This window comes from Lissotriton helveticus, chromosome 9, assembly GCF_964261635.1.
Source record: "Lissotriton helveticus chromosome 9, aLisHel1.1, whole genome shotgun sequence".
In the NCBI taxonomy this organism is placed as follows: Eukaryota; Metazoa; Chordata; class Amphibia; order Caudata; family Salamandridae; genus Lissotriton; species Lissotriton helveticus.
In genome coordinates this window covers 1,276,366,753-1,276,386,517 of record NC_136070.1, presented here as the reverse complement: position 1 = coordinate 1,276,386,517, position 19,765 = coordinate 1,276,366,753, and the positions used below count along the sequence as shown (strand labels likewise).

The 19,765-nt window shown below is 49.2% G+C and overlaps 1 protein-coding gene across 1 annotated transcript in view; it reads left to right on the top strand.

Annotated features, from left to right (window-relative positions):
- Positions 1-19,765, top strand: part of CPNE9 (copine family member 9) — a 482,542-nt gene that overhangs the window by 405,072 nt on the left and 57,705 nt on the right. Inside the window, exons 9-10 of the mRNA XM_078659325.1 lie at positions 4,790-4,836; positions 11,910-12,091. Coding sequence (XP_078515451.1) covers positions 4,790-4,836; positions 11,910-12,091 — 229 coding nt within the window. The remainder of the gene's footprint in view (positions 1-4,789; positions 4,837-11,909; positions 12,092-19,765) is intronic.

The window sequence follows — 19,765 nt, the reverse complement described above, 5'->3', positions numbered from 1 at the left end:
CTACCAAGCACACATTATGAGCTGATGTCCGAAAGCCTTCTGCCTGATAAAAAAATTGGGTTTTGAAGATTAATCTTGCAGCAAGCCTCCATACAGCAGAATCCGAAGATGTACATATGTTATTTAGAGAAGGTATGACTCTCAGCCACAAAGAAGAACAACAGACATATTTGCTCCCCACACAAATAAGGCACTACTCATTTTTTTTTTAACTCTTTTTTGGGATTTTTTTATTACAAACATGGGCAGTACAAGCAGGTCCACAGAAGCTGAAGAGTCAAGATTAAAAAGATAAGGTGATAGCATACACTTTCAAAATCACATACCGTTGAGGATGAATGCCACTTTGTTTGCTGTTTGTAGACATGTCAGGGATTCTGAACAGTCCCTGGATGTTCAAAACAGAAAGTTAAAATAACGGAAAGAAAATGGCTTAAAACAACTGCCCCAAGACAGAACAAACTATAAAAAATATATATGTTTTATTTTGATAAATCACTTCACCAGCCAATCTACTCTCCTGGCATCAGAAACTCACAAATTGAGCAGCTAACTTATTCTTTAAGGTACTAGACCTTGCTGACCAGAGGACCGTGCCTTCATCTCGCAAACGGGCTATGGACTTACCCTACGCTTCGGTACAAAAGATGAGAGGGACCTGAATCTCTGTGCCTCCATGGAGCACCCTCACCCATCTGGGCAGCTGTCAATTGCTGAGCTTTTCAAAATCTTGCAAGCCTACAATTAGTTCCTTCCTCAGTATGGAAACTCTTGATGATTGGAAGATTATTAACCATTCAGTAAAGAAGGCTGACTCCCTTTAGATCTCAAAGAAAGCCCATCCCTCTCGCAGTTGAAGAAGTCCACCTTGGATGCTTCTCCGGGAGCTCCTGCTGGTCCATAAACACTGTCTGAGAAATTGTTCCGTTTTTGAAGAAAATATTCACCCAATGGTTGTCGATCCACTAAGATTTGAATCAGGTCTGCAGCCAACGCAACCAGGACTTTACCAGCGCTTGAGAAACACATAAGCCCGATTGGGTTGCGATGTGATGTGTTGAGCCGGTACACGGGGTTCCTGTGCCTGGTGGTCCAATGAGGATCCCTGAGGGCTTTACTTAAGGAAGCAAAAGTAATCAAGAATTGACCGGTTGCTGGCGGATCCTCTGACGTAGACAGAGGTGGATGATTTTAGTGCTGCGATTGTACGAGCTGATGAAACCACCGGTGTCTTCATCTGTGAAAATGCATAAGTGACCAGTGACGTACCGCCATGCAGGCCACATAGATCTCCAGGTCTGCCTGATGTCAGCACACCAAAGCGCATCAAATGTGACTGGCCGTGGAGAAGGGACGGGGAACTGTGCACAGTGTGACATTCTGGTTGTATTCCTGCCAGGCAGCCATTCTCCATCAGTGGCCTCTAAGCACCACACCTGCTCTGGGAAGAAAGAAAGACTTTACTAGAAGGAGGATTTGAGTGAGTTGTACACTTTAGTAGGACTGTAGCATTTCACAACCCCCCCCCCCCTCCCGTCGTTTTTCTCAGCACCCACTTGACGGATCACCCCAAAACTTTCCAGAAAGAAGCCTTGGTGGAAAATACTTTTGGGCCGGTTTTGTGAAGATTTATCTAACGCTGCCAAAGTTATTAGCAAACAACAAAATCCATTTCCTATGGAAACGCAGACCTAACTAGAACTACCCAGTGGTGAATATATATATTCACTGAAAAACAGAGTATTAAATTGTCGTTATAGTTAGGTGTTGTAATAATAGACATATATAATGCTATATAATGAGTTAAAAATGGAGCAACTTTCTTTGGGCCCCTCTCATGATGATTTTGAGAAAATATATACAAGGAACATACATACTTTTTATTTACTTTTTATTTTCGTTGTAGTGCCTCGAAGCACCTCTAAACTAAAGTCGTCTAACTACAAGAGCAGAGATGCCTTGAATTTCGAGTTTTCCCAACTGGCCTATGATCATTAAAGACTTTAGTCAAGGGGCGTGACTTACATGTGACTGGATAACTCAGCCCCAATCCAACCCTTCCAGTCCTTGGAAGACACACATTGTCTAAAAAATGGACTAATCCATAAAAAATTCACAAAACTATTTAAATTGGACCAGTGCCCCTAAGAAGCCCTGCTTACCTCTCCCAGGTCCAGTACCTGCCTATGTAGGTGTTTATACACGCATGTTTTATGTATGTTCATGCATGTGGTATGTTTATGGCAGGAACCTAGCCGAAAGGCCGCAGAGCGCTGTCCATGATCAAAGAGAAGCATAAAGTCAACTTATAATAGAGATGAAGCTGGTTGTGGACGGTTGAGTCACTGTCATGTAGTGTTCTACATTGTTCTAAATTGGAGCAGCGTTGGAGCGGTCCTGATGGATACAGGATGTTGTACCAGATCCTCGGTGCATAGATGGGAAGGGTCTGCTATCTTGTTGGGTTTTTTTTGCACTTCGTAGTCGGCAGTCTGATGGTGTCCTAGCTGTGGGTGTGCCGGGAAGCACCAGAGACGGGGAACTTGTTTTCGAGAGCAGTGTGGGTGATCAGGGCCGGACTGGGAACTAAACCCGGCCCTGGCAAATTGCTCAGCCGGCCCCCCCCCCAGGGGTGAGGGGAGGTGCAGCCGAGCTGTTTGCGAGAGCCGGTTACAGCCGATTTTGTTACAGGGGTCGATATTGCTAACCCCCGGTAACTAAAACGTCCCCCCAGGGGCCCAAAACCGGCCCCCAACTTGGCGGTCCACCGGAGAAATGCCCAGTCCAGCCCTGTGGGTGATGGCCATAAAGGTTTTGTAAATGATGCAGCTGGTTTTAAAGATGGCGTGAGCCGGCAGGTGGAGCCGGTGGAGTCCATCAGGGTGGGAGTGACGTGATCATGTTTCATCGGCCCCTGGATGGCACAAGCCGGGGAATGTAGGATGCCTCTACGGGGCGCCAGTGTGGAGTCTCGATGCTCGTGCAGTGGGGGGGGGGGTGTCATTGCGATCCGTTTGCAAGAGTTCGAGGGCTTGGACAGTTCTGAAGTTGCTTTCTGGAAGAAACAGTTGGACTTTATTTTTAAGCAAGAGCGGATACCTGGTGGTCTTTCTTTTTTTGAATGTGAGTTCCTTGTTGGGAGGGTGTCTGGGTAGAAGATGTTGGGGGCATACAGGTGGAAGGTAAGATGCTCACTGCACTTATGCTAGGCACCTGGTTGTCCTTCCCTGGTTAATTCTGTATCCACACAGAAGGATTTATAACAGGTAACTGTTCCAGAAGAGAAGGTCAATTATGCAGGAGTGGTTTTAGGGGCCTCCTTGTTGTGGCATAGGGGTGCGCCACAAACATTCACCTCTACCCTACTGTGGTGCAACCCTACTTCGATCTGATCACCCTTTTACCTCCTGAATCCTATTCGCTGGAGGAGGGACAATGGTGGAAGCCTGCTAGGAAGAGACTTGTTCGGAACAAAACCACTGACACAAGGCAAAGGCTGAACCTGCCGGCAGGGCCAGCTTTAGGGCAGTGCGACTGGTGCAGCCACACTGGGCGTTGACCTCTAGAGGGGGCGTTGTGACCTCAGGGGGGCGCTGTGTTTAGCAATATCTTATGATAGGAGAGATGAGGGGCACTTTTGCAGGTGGTAGTGAGAGAATCCGAGGAGGCAGTCATGTGACGTGGGGGCGCCGAATGTGTTTGTCGCACCAGGCGCCACCAGCGCTAAAGCCGGCCCTGCCGCCAGGCCTTATGAATGTTATATTTTCAGTGTTGTGGTATGTTACGCTGTGCTCTGTGCATTTGTAGAGTGCATTTCTACCATCTGTATGATCCCAAAGCACTTTCAGAATTTGAACGTCTGTTATGGCCATGGGGTTCCTGTTGACCCGGGTGCCAGTGGTCTGTTGGCATTGTACCCGGTTCTGTCCCATAATATTTAGAGATGGCTCATTCCAGCTGGTGGCTGGTGGGGTTAGAATAGACTACTGTTCTGATTAGTGATGGATTATACTTAGGGCCACTGGAATTATGCGGCTGAAGATGGGCAAACTATGCAGCAGGGGTGACTAAATTGTGTGGCAAGAAAATGCAAGTTATGCTGCATATTGTGGCACATTTAGTGATAGTATTATTTTGTCATTTTTACACTCTATGGGCTAAGGTTGCTCTTTATTTGTACCAGTACCTAAATATAGTAAGACCTAACAGAAAGGTGACCATCCCACCTTTGCAAAGGGCAACCCACTGTGTGGCAGCACGCGTCATTGTGTTTTTAGTGACTTTTGAGCTAGAAACTAATTGTGGGTATTGTTTGGGCTCTAAACGTTTTTTTTGTTAAAATCTGCAGATTTTGCAGCAGGTGATGCATTATGTGGCAAATGCGGCAAAGCAATAATTTTGCAAAAATTGCTCAGCTGCACAATCACATAATTCCAGTGGCCATGATTATGCTGAAGAGTGGAACAGCTGTTACATAATTTACTCAAGCCTGCCGCATAATTTGACCCTCCCTGGCCGCATAATGCCAGTGGCCCTGGCCACAGCCCCGACGCCGCATGTTTCTGGGATTCTGCTGTGGCTGCTCGCACCTGTGCTTGAAATGTAGATCTGATCTGGAGGGGGGGGGAGGGGGCAGCGACACGTTCAAATGAAGAGAGAGAGGCTGGTGGGGGGTGGGGGGGGTTGCTGTTGAAACTGGGCCACCGCTGCCCCAGCGCCTCGTCACCGCCGCAGAGGCGCTTCTGACAGGACGCTGTAATTACCTTTCTTTTCCTCCCCTTTTCCCCAGGACGCAGCTGAACTTCACGGTCGCCATCGATTTCACGGCATCGAACGGTGAGTGCGCGGTGGCCCCGTTTCCCTCGGCTCCCGCCATTCATTTCCAGGCTTTGGCAGGCGGAGGGGGGGGGGGGGTATCTATGGAGACGAGGAGACACCGTCCTCAGCCCGGCCAAATACTATCTCAGGCACCAAACACAGCTGGAACTTCTGCCTTCATTAAGCGTCATTGCCTCCTAATGAGGGCCTTTAACGTTCGTTATTGCCCAGCCTTCGATTAGGGTCAGAAGTCGAGGGGGCATAAAGAATGTAAAGGTCAATTAACAGCTGTTAACGCCTGAGTCGTATGTGAGAATTGGGCTATTATCAGCAGCCTGAACCTCATAGTGCCCCCCCCCCCCCCCCGAAAGGTAAGGTCGAGCCCACCCGGTAATATGAGATGTACCAGGTGTTGTACTACTAACTACCCTGCCACCGTGTCATGTCAGAGGCCTTTTAAACAAGCATTGGAAATGCAATAGGTCTCGCATTAGGAAAGTTTGAGCTATTGGTCTTATAAATGATTTTTTTAATTTATGTGTTGTTTTTGAAAATACCTAAATTAATAGCTTTGTCATTTACAATGCCAATAGTTATAACTTTCGCAAATGTGACACCTATAGCATTTGTAATGCAACATGTTTTGTATTTACTTGACTTAGATGTATTGATATTACAAATAACAATGGATTTTAAATTTTTTAAATAATTAATACTTAATTAATTAATTTAATTTTTAATGTCAATAGCTTTAAGTTTTGTAAATAACTTTTGTGAAGATTATGTTCAGTGTTTTTTATTGTGAAGAAAATCCAAGAACAAAAGTGAAATATTAATTTTTTTTTGTGATTTGTAAGAAAGCTTGAAAACAGCTTGAAACATTGAAAGAACATATTTGAACCATGTTAACTTATTCCGGCTAGCATTCTCGTCGTTGGTTGCTACTCCGTTATTTTGAGCAAGAAAATGTTCCCAAAGAACACAGGATAATATGAGCGTGTCCTATTGCGTAAGAGACGCGTTAAAAAAACACCATATATTCCGTTCAAAGCACTTTACTGAGCACCAGTTTCTACTTTGAAGAAAGTGTAACATTAAATACAGTAAAACTTTACTGCCTCACATTCACATGTTTAATTACTCAAGCCTTCGCGTTTTGCTGCGTCATGAGGGCGGATACAGTTTAACGGATGACCATCTCTTTACGAAAAGGAGAAAGACGGCCTGGCAGCTTGCAAGAAGGATTGTAATCTTACGTGCAGGCACTTTTGACTCACGTTATGAAGCATTCCCTTGCTCAGAGAATTGCCCCCTCCCATCTCGACGAACATTGATAAAGTTCCGTGATGATCGAAAAAAACATCAGTTAACTGGTTTATCAGAAATTTATATTTATGTGCGGTACTATAAAGGTGTTTCAGTGAGCGCGCGAGTGGTGCGCGCTGCAAAGAAGCGAAAATAAACAAGCATTGGTGCCGCGCGGCTGTAGAAAAATATATACAGTTCCTTATTATTTTCAAGAGGCGTATGTGTGAATAGTGCAGTAAAGATGTCACTCAGGAGGCAGATGTTCAACAACTCGGTAATTACTATCCCTGTCATTGCTATTAGGGTAGTCAGAGTCCTCTCTGTCTAAGTCTATAACAAGAGTATGGCAGACTGTGAGGCGCTTTGTGGCTGCCTTAGTGCCTGCTGACTGCAGCAAGAGTGCGACTGACCAAGTCCGGGAGTCTCCAGTAGACCGACTTCAGCAGTAGCAAAAGTACGGTATCCGTAAGGTGGAAATACTCCCTCTCGATGACCAGACAAGTCAACGCCGTATCATCATCATGCTTCAATATCCTACGTATGCTCAAAAAAATCTTCCGTTGGATCCCCACCGAAACAAGAAAGACGGTCACCCATGCACTGGTCACAAGCCGACTGGACTACGGAAACACCCTTTACGCCGGAACCACAGCCAAACTACAGAAAAAACTCAAACGCATCCAAAACGCCTCAGCCAGACTCATCCTAGACGTCCCCCGCCAAGCTCACATTTCCGGTCACCTGAAAGACCTCCACTGGCTCCCCGTCAACAAGAGAATAACGTTCCGTCTCCTCACCCACGCACACAAAGCCCTCTACAACCTCGGACCTGAATACCTCAACACACGCCTGTCCTTCTACACCCCCACCCGCCAACTTCGATCGTCCAATCAAGCCCTCGCCGCAATTCCATGCATCCAAAGATCCACCATGGGGGAAAGATCCTCTCCTACATAGCGGCCAAGACCTGGAATTCCCTCCCCCCCCACCTCCGCCTCACACAGAACCACCTCTCCTTCAGAAAACAACTAAAAACTTGGATATTCGATAAGTAAAGTACCCCCCCTCCCTCAAGCGCCTTGAGACCCTCTGGGTGAGTAGTGCGCTATACAAATTTTAAACTTGAAACTTGAAACTTGAAAAAGACCGCTTTAGAATTTAGATAAAACAAGCAGCCACGGGGCGTGGGAGGGAGAAAGCGACAGTGGGAGGGGTGATTGGAGGACGGAAGAGGAAACACGATAAGAAAATGATTTACCAGCCTGTTCAAAGATGCTAACAGAAGCACAGGACAAGCAGCCACAGGGGTACGGGAGGGAGCAAGAGACAGCAATGAGAGGGTAATAGAGGGATGGGATGGGATAGGATATTAAAACAAGTTAAATGAGGAGACACGCCTGGCGGCCGTGAAACTGAAAGCACGGCCGGCCGGCCGTGAAACCCTTTGATGCAGACGGCCTGCCGGCCGTGAAAGTGAAAGTAATACGGCCGGCCGGCCGTGAATAATTAGGGGAGGAGCAGCCAGGAGAGAGCAGGAGCGGAGGCGCCAAGCTGGGGAACAGATGGCTGGCGATTTGATGCTGTGCACGCGCATTTTAGGTCAATGCGCTTGCGCATTGACCTAAAACCGCACGGGCACAGCACCAAATCGCCAGTCTAGGTAAAGTCTGTTTAAACCCCTATAGTCTCGCTCCGCTCAATGCGCATGCGCATTGAGAGGCGAGACCTAAAAAGGAAGGACCATTCCCTAGGGAAGAGGTTAGAGTTGTCTTGTGTGAAAAATATTGTTTTTTCTTTGTAGTTTTCTATAGCGCGAACTTGACCCGAAGGTATCAGAGCGCTTTATATGAGCACATTACAAATGGACACTTTCGTTTTTTGGGTAAAGGGAGATTAGGGGCCATATGTATCAAGCCTTTTTCCCATTTGCAAACGGCCAGATTCTCAGAATCGGCCCGTTTGCGAATGAAAAAAAGCCTTTTGGGATGTATCACCCCAAAAGGCTATCGCAAAATAGAGAATTGCAAAATTTGCGATTCTCTATTTTGCGAATGCATGTAAGGAATCACAAATTGTGATTCCTTAATTGCAATTCTGGAAGAGCCAGGAATTTGCTAAAATTTGCTATTTGGCCTTAAGGAATTGCAAATTACCACCAACTTCCAAGTTGGTGGTAATTTGCGATTTTCTTTAAAAAAGCACTTTTTGATTTTTTTAAAAGGGCCAGATGTCGCACATATATGCCCCCAGGGCATGTATGTGCACAAAATGTGCACACATGCATCTTTCAGGGATGCAACAGGGTGTCCTTTTGTCACCCTTGCAACCTTGAAATTGCATTCTCAATTTGTGATTCTTTAATTGGCAATCGCAAATTGAGAATGTTTTCCCATTCATTCCTATGGGCCTCCTAGCTAATAGGAATGAATGGGAAGGTATTCCTTATTTGGGAATCTCAATTTGCGATTCGCAAATAAGGAATATGTAGGATTCACAAAATTTTTAGCAAATCCTACATACATTGCATTTTGCGATTCTCTAATTGTGATTAGCTAAAAAATGCAATTTGAGAATCTCAAAACTCTTTTTTGATACATATGGCCCTAGGTGAGTTGCCCAGAATAACAGGATGTTGAGCCGACGCTGAGACGTTAACCTGGTTCGCCAGCTCCAAAGTCAGCAGCTCTGACCGTTAGGCCTCCTCTAAGTGATTTAGACTCAATATTGGGGGATTGAGGCACCCTTCTATCCCCCATCCCTTCTATGTTTTTTTTTTATTATCGACCGTAGCAGATTTCTGCCTTTCAAGAATTTACTATGGTTTCCAGGTTACATCCGGGTAAAGGTTTTCAAGCATTTTCCAGAAGCATGCTTGTGAATCTGCAGTTGTGCAGAGGTCTTTGCATGAGCTGCTGTACACTGGGCGCTCTCACGGATGAGGCGACACCACTTCATTAGTGTGCAGCCACTTGTATATTGTCTTTTATCCCAGGGAAATTGTTTGTCCCAATGAAGAAACCCCACCACTATGTCCCATCAATTTTGGGGCTGCTCCCTTCCAGTTCCCACCCTGGAAAGAGGTTCTGTCCTCCCAGTGATAGTACTAAGGGCCTGATGTAGATATCTCTGCAAAGGGGTTACTCTGTCACAACGGTGATGAATAACCAATCCGCCGAAATTTGAATCCCATAGGATGTAATGGATAACTTGTGTGCCAAAATTCGAATCGATAGGATATAATGGATAACCCGTTCACCGAAATTTGAATCCCATAGGATATAATGGATAATTCGTTTGCTGAATTTTGAATCCCATAGGATTTAATGGATAACCAGTCAGTCGAAATATAAATCCCATAGGATGTAATGGATAACCGGTTCGCCGAAATTTGAATCTCATAGGATATAATGGATAACCCGTTCGCTGAAATTTGAATCCCATAGGATATAATGGATAACCCGTTCACCGAAATTTGAATCCCAGAGGATATAATGGGTAACCAGTCAGTCGAAATATAAATCCCATAGGATATAATGGATAACCTGTCCGCCAAAATATGAATCCCTTAGGCAATAGTGGATAACTAGTCCATCAAAATATAGAAATCCCATAGGCTATAATGGATGAGTCACTTGAAATATGACTCCCATAGGATGTAATGGATAACCCATCCGCCGAAATATAAATCCCATGAAATATAATGGGATTTATATATCGGCGAATGGGATATCTGTCTCCGTTGTGAAGCAGTACCCTGTCCATCAAGATCTAAATCGGGCCCTAATCCCTGACAAATTCCAGGGTGAGAATGGGTCAGAAAAAGTTTTTGGAATACCACAAAACGTATTACTGTGTGGGTCTTTTCCCTCCATTCTTGTAGAATTTACCTGCGTGCAATACTGCCCCATGTGGGGTAATATACGAGTTAAAGGATTTACAAATAAAAGGTAACCTTTTGTGGATACCTTGAACTTCCAAATTAGGACATTTGTAGTTAATATTTGGCTTAGGAGAAGGAAGCCAGTGGCCCACTCAAGTAGCCACAAAGGCTAGCTTCTCACGCTGAATGTGGGGTCCATGCATGAGAGAGACAAGGGTCCCATACTTGGTAGATTTGGGTTTGGGGGCTGCTGTGGTTGGTTAGGAGAGGTCACGTCATGATGATGGATTCAGATTAGAAGCTACTTGAGGGTGACCATGTGAGCTTAGCCTTGAATATCTCCAGCCCTGTGGCCTTCTGGGAAATCCCCACCCGTGAGAGCAGTGCGCACCCAACACTTACTCTTCCTGTCTACAAAGGAAGGGAGCGGTCAGGCCGCTTCCCATGGCCCTCCCGTTGGCATATTGGCTCTTTCCAGGGATGTCCAAGCTCCTAGCCAATAGACTTACCTAAGAACAAAAAGGGTTGGCTCCTAATCAGCAAGGCTGAGCCACAATTCTATATCAACAAAGAACTATTGCCTATACTGATGTTGATTTACAAAGAGTTTGCCACCAGAGCAAAGAAGGTTTATCCAAGCTGGGATGTGCTTATAAGTAGCTTTTTATTTTAATATCTCAGTCAAAAAAACAGGAGTATATTTGTATTAATCATATACAGTTTGAACAAGAACAACATTTTTTATGTACACTAAAGAAAATGTGGACAAAAAACCAGTGAATTATTAAAATTCAACATGCATGCCAAATTCAGTCATATCACAATCATACCTTACCATTCATACACAGAACACATACAAATACAAATACACACACGACTAAATAAAAATAGATAATCGTGTAGTGTATTAGGTCTGCTGCAGTCTATACAATTATATATACAATCTATACAATTATATTGGAAAAACCATTCCTGTAGTGTGAACATAGTGGCACATTATTGGTTTATATATAAAAAAACTACTGTATATATTGTCTTTGATTCTGCTGATTCATTTTGATTTATACCTGTAAATATAATTGTATAGATTGTATATATAATTGTATAGACTGCAGCAGACCTAATACACTACACGATTATCTATTTTTATTTAGTCGTGTGTGTATTTGTATTTGTATGTGTTCTGTGTATGAATGGTAAGGTATGATTGTGATATGACTGAATTTGGCATGCATGTTGAATTTTAATAATTCACTGGTTTTTTGTCCACATTTTCTTTAGTGTACATAAAAAATGTTGTTCTTGTTCAAACTGTATATGATTAATACAAATATACTCCTGTTTTTTTGACTGAGATATTAAAATAAAAAGCTACTTATAAGCACATCCCAGCTTGGATAAACCTTCTTTGCTCTGGTGGCAAACTCTTTGTAAATCAACATCAGTATAGGCAATAGTTCCTAGCCAATAGAAGGATCGTTGCAAAGCGGATAATCAATCAAGATATTGTTTTATTCCAGTTACCGGAGCATTTAATTATGAAGGATCCGAAATGTGAATTTTTTAAATCTCAATTCTCCATTAAAGTTGCAGACAGGTTTCAGATACAAACATCAGGCTCCAGTGACACAGATATAATAGACCGGGCAAGACATGAAATGAGTAAAAACATCTGAAAAGACTCTTGAACTGAGACTCTTTATGCACGTGACAAGCCGCCACCACAGCAGAAGTGGATATGGTGCGCGTAGTCACAGCGCGGGGCGCGTAAAGTGAACCTGACGCGAATCACAGGGATTCAAAGAAACAAGAGGTTGATGGGAAATGACGAAGATAGGAAGTGTGTTGAGCAAAGAGCTGTAGACCTGGGTGGTAACCTTCCTTGTCTGTGCTCTCTCTCCAGGTAACCCCTCTCAGCCCACCTCCCTACACTACATGAACCCATACCAGCTCAACGCCTACGGCATGGCGCTCAAGGCGGTGGGAGAGATTATCCAGGACTACGACAGCGACAAGCTCTTCCCAGCCTACGGGTTTGGCGCCAAGATCCCGCCAGAAGGAAAGATCTCACACGAATTCCCTCTGGTAAGGAAGGGTGACCGAGAAGGGTGCTGGGCTGGGGGAAAAGAATGACCATTGGGAGGCTGGAGGGAAAGAATGACCATTGGGAGGCTGGAGGGGAAGAATGACCATTGGGAGGCTGGAGGGAAAGAATGACCAATGGGAGGCTGGAGGGAAAGAAAGACCATGGGGAGGCTGGAGGGAAAGAATGACCATGGGGAGGCTGGAGGGAAAGAATGACCATGGGGAGGCTGGAGGGAAAGGATGACCATTGGGAGGCTGGAGGGAAGAATGACCATTGGGAGGCTGGAGGGAAAGAATGATCATTGGGAGGCTGGAGGGGAAGAATGACCATTGGGAGGCTGGAGGGAAGAATGACCATTGGGAGGCTGGAGGGAAAGAATGACCATAAGGAGGCTGGAGGGAAAGAATGACCATTGAGAGGCTGGAGGGAAAGAATGACCATGTGGAGGCTGGAGGGAAAGAATGACCATTGGGAGGCTGGAGGGAAAGAATGACCATGGGGAGGCTGGAGGGAAAGGATGACCATTGGGAGGCTGGAGGGAAGAATGACCATTGGGAGGCTGGAGGGAAGAATGACCATTGGGAGGCTGGAGGGAAAGAATGACCATTGGGGGGCTGGAGGGAAAGAATGACCATGAGGAGGCTGGAGGGAAAGAATGACCATGGGGAGGCTGGAGGGAAAGAATGACCATTGGGAGGCTAGAGGGAAAGAATGACCATTGGGAGGCTGGAGGGAAAGAATGACCATTGAGAGGCTGGAGGAAAAGAATGACCATGGGAGGCTGGAGGGGAAGAATGACCATTGGGAGGCTGGAGGGAAAGAATGACCATGGGGAGGCTGGAGGGAAAGAATGACCATTGGGAGGCTGGAGGGAAAGAATGACCATTGGGAGGCTGGAGGGAAAGAATGACCATGAGGAGGCTGGAGGGAAAGAAAGACCATGGGGAGGCTGGAGGGAAAGAATGACCAATGGGAGGCTGGAGGGAAAGAATGACCAATGGGAGGCTGGAGGGAAAGAATGACCATGAGGAGGCTGGAGGGAAAGAATGACCATGGGGAGGCTGGAGGGAAAGAATGACCATTGGGAGGCTGGAGGGAAAGAATGACCATTGGGGGGCTGGAGGGAAAGAATGACCATTGGGAGGCTGGAGGGAAAGAATGACCATTGGGAGGCTGGAGGGAAAGAATGACCATTGGGAGGCTGGAGGGAAAGAATGACCATTGGGAGGCTGGAGGGGAAGAATGACCATTGGGAGGCTGGAGGGGAAGAATGACCATTGGGAGGCTGGAGGGAAAGAATGACCATTGGGAGGCTGGAGGGAAAGAATGATCATTGGGAGGCTGGAGGGAAAGAATGACCATAAGGAGGCTGGAGGGAAAGAATGACCATTGGGAGGCTGGAGGGAAAGAATGACCATTGGGAGGCTGGAGGGAAAGAATGACCATGGGGAGGCTGGAGGGGAAGAATGACCATGGGGAGGCTGGAGGGAAAGAATGATCATTGGGAGGCTGGAGGGAAAGAATGACCATAAGGAGGCTGGAGGGAAAGAATGACCATTGGGAGGCTGGAGGGAAAGAATGACCATGGGGAGGCTGGAGGGAAAGAATGATCATTGGGAGGCTGGAGGGAAAGAATGACCATAAGGAGGCTGGAGGGAAAGAATGACCATTGGGAGGCTGGAGGGAAAGAATGACCATTGGGAGGCTGGAGGGAAAGAATGACCATGGGGAGGCTGGAGGGGAAGAATGACCATTGGGAGGCTGGAGGGGAAGAATGACCATTGGGAGGCTGGAGGGAAAGAATGACCATGGGGAGGCTGGAGGGAAAGAATGACCATTGGGAGGCTGGAGGGAAAGAATGACCATTGGGAGGCTGGAGGGAAAGAATGACCATTGGGAGGCTGGAGGGGAAGAATGACCATGGGGAGGCTGGAGGGAAAGAATGACCATTAGGAGGCTGGAGGGGAAGAATGACCATGGGGAGGCTGGAGGGGAAGAATGACCATGGGGAGGCTGGAGGGGAAGAATGACCATGGGGAGGCTGGAGGGAAAGAATGACCATTGGGAGGCTGGAGGGGAAGAATGACCATTGGGAGGCTGGAGGGAAAGAATGACCATGGGGAGGCTGGAGGGAAAGAATGACCATTGGGAGGCTGGAGGGGAAGAATGACCATTGGGAGGCTGGAGGGAAAGAATGACCATTGGGAGGCTGGAGGGAAAGAATGACCATTGGGAGGCTGGGGGGAAAGAATGACCATGGGGAGGCTGGAGGGAAAGAATGACCATTGGGAGGCTGGAGGGAAAGAATGACCATTGGGAGGCTGGAGGGAAAGAATGACCATGTGGAGGCTGGAGGGAAAGAATGACCATGGGGAGGCTGGAGGGAAAGAATGACCATGGGGAGGCTGGAGGGGAAGAATGACCATTGGGAGGCTGGAGGGAAAGAATGACCATGGGGAGGCTGGAGGGAAAGAATGACCATGAGGAGGCTGGAGGGGAAGAATGACCATTGGGGGGCTGGAGGGAGAGAATGACCATTGGGAGGCTGGAGGGAAAGAATGACCATTGGGAGGCTGGAGGGAAAGAATGACCATGGGGAGGCTGGAGGGGAAGAATGACCATGGGGAGGCTGGAGGGAAAGAATGACCATTGGGAGGCTGGAGGGGAAGAATGACCATGGGGAGGCTGGAGGGATTGACAGCCCCAAGAATGGAGACATCTCTACTCCTAGGTGTATCCACCAGGGCACACCAGAGGTGCAGGTTTACTTGAGAAGGAGATGCTTCACCTCCCAGTGTCGTCATCACCTCCCACTGACGTCATCGCCTGCACTGACGTCATCCTATTGCTTGTTTCCTGATTTGCACTCCACTCACCCACCAAGGGCTTGTTGCTAGCCTGGGCTAGTGAGAGCCAGAGGTCCAGTGAGTGAAACAGCATCAATGGAGAAGGGAATTAGTAATGTTTCTAGCAGGTTTCTAGTGTTGTATTGTTTAGCTGGTTGCATAGCTGTGTTTCAGGGCCTTCTGTATCAGGGGTGGTTTGAAGGCAATCATGGCCTTCAGCTGAGAAGCTTCTACCTGCCACAGAGCTTGTCTTCAAGCAAGCCTGCTCCAGTTTATCCTGGATGGTGAGGTGCAGCGTCAACATAGGTTTTTAACTGGAGATGTGAAAAAATATTTACAAAACTTTCCTTAGATGCTTGTGTGCACTTTAGTTATCTCTTTATATGCTTCATAAAGTGCTGTCTTGGGACAGGTTGCCCCCTGGCAGCACCGGTGACCGAATGGAGGCAGTTGATGTGGTTGTCAAAAATCCTTCCTGGTTGATCTGAGATCAAAGAAAAGGTGCATTGAAGCGCCATAGTGCAAGGCTGTGCGCGTGCTAACAACCATGGGTTCTGCACTTCAAGGGGGTCTTTCCAGTACAAAATGCCACGCTCTGGCATAGTTTAACACTTTTCCCATCTTGTGCGTGTGCTGGACAGTGCATCACACATTCAAAGTTGGAGAGGTTTTTGAGAAAAGAAAACTTTCCTACAACATATGTTTGCCTCGAGGAGCTATACAATTTTGGTGCAAATTCCTGACTGCCAATGTCAGTAGATTGCATCAAAAGCCATAGGCGGTTGTATGGAAATGCTCCTGTACTACCCATGGGACCCCCCCACCCCTCCTTACACAAAGGGATACTTTGAATTATTTTGGGGCTTCTCTCCAGCACAAAATATGTTTTGTGCTGGATAGTAAATTGCAAAATCTTCACTTTCCACCGGTTTGCGTCAGTTTTGTGACACAAACCCAGTGAAAAGTGTTGATGAACTTGGCTTCTTAATTTTGGTACTTGTAACTTAGCCCTAGGAGCCAAGCTTTGTGTCAGAGTCCTTCATTGGTGGTCGCCATTCCTTGTTGGCCGATGTGCATGGCCCTGTGTGTTTCCCTCCTTGGCATCACAATGTGGCAGCCTCCTAGGCAGAGCCCCTCTGCAGACACCTCAGATCTTGCTCCTCTCGGGGGTGCATTGCTCCCTATCAATCAATCAATCAGGACATTTATAGAGCGCACTACTCACCCGTAGGGTCTCAAGGCGCTGGGTGGGGGGGGGGGGGGTGCCGTTACTGCTCGACCAGCCAGGTCTTGAGCTTCTTCCTGAAGGAGAGGTGGTCTTGGGTCAGGCGCAGGTCGGTCGGGAGTGAGTTCCAGGTCTTGGCGGCCAGGTAGGAGAAGGACCTTTCTCCTGTTGTCGCTCTTCGGATGCGGGGGACGGCGGCGAGGGCGTGGTTGGTTGATCTGAGGAGGCGCTTGGGAGTGTAGAAGTTGATCCGGTTGTTGAGGTAGCTCGGGCCTTGGTCGTGTAGGGCTTTGTGCGCGTGGGTGAGGAGACGGAAGGTGATTCTCTTGTTGATCGGGAGCCAGTGCAGATCTCTCAGGTGTCCGGAGATGTGGCTGCGTCGGGGGATGTCGAGGATGAGTCTGGCCGAGGCGTTCTGGATCCGCTGGAGTCTCTTCTGGAGCTTGGCGGTGGTTCCGGCGTAGAGGGCGTTGCCGTAGTCCAGTCGGCTGGTGACGAGGGCCTGGGTGACCGTCTGCCTCGTCTCGGTGGGGATCCACCGGAAGATCTTACGTAGCATGCGCAGGATGTTGAAGCAAGACGAGGAGACGGCGTTTACTTGTCTGGTCATGGAGAGGGAGGAGTCCAGGATGAAGCCCAGGTTGCGTGCGTGGTCCGTCGGTTTGGGTGCGGTGCCCAGGGCGGGGGGCCACCAGGAGTCGTCCCAGGCGGAGGGCGAGGAGCCCAGGATGAGGACCTCCGTCTTGTCCGAGTTCAGTTTCAGGCGGCTGGTCGTCATCCATTCGGCTACATCTCTCATCCCTTCGTGCAGGTTGGCTCTGGCGGTGGCGGGGTCGTTGGTCAGGGAGAGGATCAGCTGGGTGTCGTCGGCGTAGGAGATTATGTTGAGGTTGTGTTGGCGTGCGATGGCCGCGAGGGGGCTCATGTAGACGTTGAAGAGGGTGGGGCTCAGTGAGGATCCTTGAGGGACGCCGCAGATGACTTTGGTGGCCTCTGACTTGTACGGTGGTAGGCGGACTCTCTGTGTTCTTCCGTCGAGGAAGGAAGTGATCCATTCCAGTGCCTTGTCCTGGATTCGATGTTGCCGAGGCGCTGTACTAGGGTGCGGTGGCAGACAGTGTCGAAAGCCGCGGAGAGGTCCAGGAGGATGAGGGCCGCTGTTTCTCCGTTGTCCATCAGGGCTCGGATGTCATCGGTGGCAGCGATGAGGGCGGTCTCGGTGCTGTGGTTTGCTCGGAAGCCTGACTGTGAGGGGTCGAGGGATCCATTTGTCTCGAGGAAGGCGGCCAGCTGTTTGTTGACGGTCTTCTCGATGACTTTGGCCGGGAACGGGAGGAGCGAGATGGGACGGTAGTTCTTGAGGTCGGTGGGGTCTGCTGTGGGTTTCTTGAGAAGAGCGCTGAGTTCGGCGTGCTTCCAGCTCTCAGGGAAGGTGGCGGTGTCGAAGGAGGTGTTGATGATGTCCCGCAGGTGGGGTGCTATGACAGCGTCGGCCTTGTTGAAGACGTGGTGAGGGCAGGGGTCAGTCGGAGATCCGGAATGGATGGAGTTCATAGTGCGGATGGTGTCTTCGGTGCTGATCGGAGTCCAGGTGCGGAGGGTGGTGGTGGGTGGCGTTGTTGCGGTTGTGGCTTGCGTTGGTTGGTTGTTGAAGCTGTTGTGTATGTCCGTGATCTTGTTGTGGAAGTAGGACGCGAGGGAGTTGCAGAGGTCTTGCGACGGGGTGATGTCATTGTTTCCGGCGTTGGGGTTGGAGAGCTCTTTCACGATGTTGAAGAGTTCCTTGCAGTTGTGTGCGTTGTTGTCCAGTCGGTCCTTGTATGTATCTTTCTTGGTGGCGCGGATCAGTTGGTGGTGTTTCCGGGTGGCGAGCTTGAGGGTGGTCATGTTGTCCGTAGTTGGTTCCCTTCTCCAGACTTTCTCGAGGGCTCGACAGTTCTTCTTGGAGCTCTTGAGTTCGTCGGTGAACCATGGTGTTTTTCTGCTGCAGGGTCTGCTGGGTGGGGTTCTCAGAGGGGCGAGTTCGTCCGCGCAGTTGTTGATCCACTTCGTGAGGTTGTCGGCGGCCTGGCTGGGGTTCGCTGAGCTGGCGGGGGGGTGCAGGCTCAGGGAAGTGGTGAGCTGGTCGGCGGTGATCTTGTTCCAGCTTCTTCGGGCAACCTGTTGCTGGTGGTGGTGGCTCGTCGTTCTTCTGAAGGTGAAGTGGACGCAGCTGTGGTCCGTCCAGTGGAGTCCTGTTGCGTGGCTGAAGGTGACGTCTTTGCTGGATGAGAAGACGGCGTCGAGTGTGTGTCCGGCGAGGTGGGTGGGGGTGGACACCAGCTGCTTGAGTCCGAGGTTGGCGAGGTTGTCGAGCAGGCCGATGGTGCTGCGGTCGCTGTTGTTCTCCAGGTGGAAGTTGAGGTCCCCCAGGAGGATGTAGTCGGCGGAGGGGAGGGCGTGCGGGCTGATGAAGTCGGCGATGTCCTCGCTGAATCGTGTGCGTGGCCCCGGGGGTCGGTAGATCAGGGTGCCTCTGAGGGTGGTGTTCGGGTTGGTGTGGATCTGGAAGTGCAGGTGTTCAGCGGTGGTTAGGGTGTCGTCGGTGTTGGTCGTGATGCGGATGGTGTCTCTGTGGATGATGGCGATGCCTCCTCCCGTCTGGTTGGCGGTGCGGTCCCTCCGGATGATCTTGTAGCCCTCCGGGATGGCGATGGCGATGTCTGGGGCTGAGGAGGCGTTCATCCAGGTCTCGGTGAGGAAGGCAACGTCAGGGGCGGTGGTGTCGAGGAGGTTCCAGAGTTCTACGGCGTGTCTGTGGACGGAGCGGGTGTTGAGCAGGATGCACTTGAGGTGGTTGCTGCTGGTGTTCGGCTTGGCGGGTGCAGGGAAGGTCCGGATGCAGGTGAACTCGCAGGCGTGGCAGCTGAAGGGTCCGTGGGTGTGCTTCGGGGCGGCTCGATGACATCCTGGGATGCGGCCGGTGTTGAGTGCGGTGAGATCGGCGGCGGTGTAGGTTCGTCGGGTCGGCTTCCGTCGGTGGGGACCAGGGGTCCTGGCACTGGGCGCGGTCCAGGCGCGGACGGGCGCAGACGGGCTTACCTTTGGCGCGCCTTCGGCGCACAATCGGCGCGCCCGCTGCGCGTCAACGCTGCGCGTTCGCACGGTCGCCATTTAAGGCGAAGTGCGCGGGTGGGCGGAGCAGCTGGGAGGCGGGAGCGGGGAGGGAACACAAGGAAAAAAGGGGCGGGGTCGGCGGTGGTGGCGGGAAGCGGGGGGCGGCGAGGGAGGCGGGAAACAGGACGGAGGACGGTCACAAACTAAGAAACAAGCACAAATTACAGTAAAAATACGTTTAACACGGGCACAAGCTAATAAAGATAAAACAGGCACAAATTACGGTAAAAAACGCTTGACACGGGCAGAAACTAAGAGAAAAAACAAGCACAAATGGATGACAAAAACAGAGCAGGGCGAGCGACAGCAGGGTCAACCGGCAGCGAGGCAGGCAGCGAGGCAGAGGGCACAGAGAAGGGGCACACGCAGCAGCTGGTGGCCGTGCGGCGCGGGGGTGTCCCACAAGTGGGTCACACTCACCTGTGTCGCACGGTCGCCATTTAAGG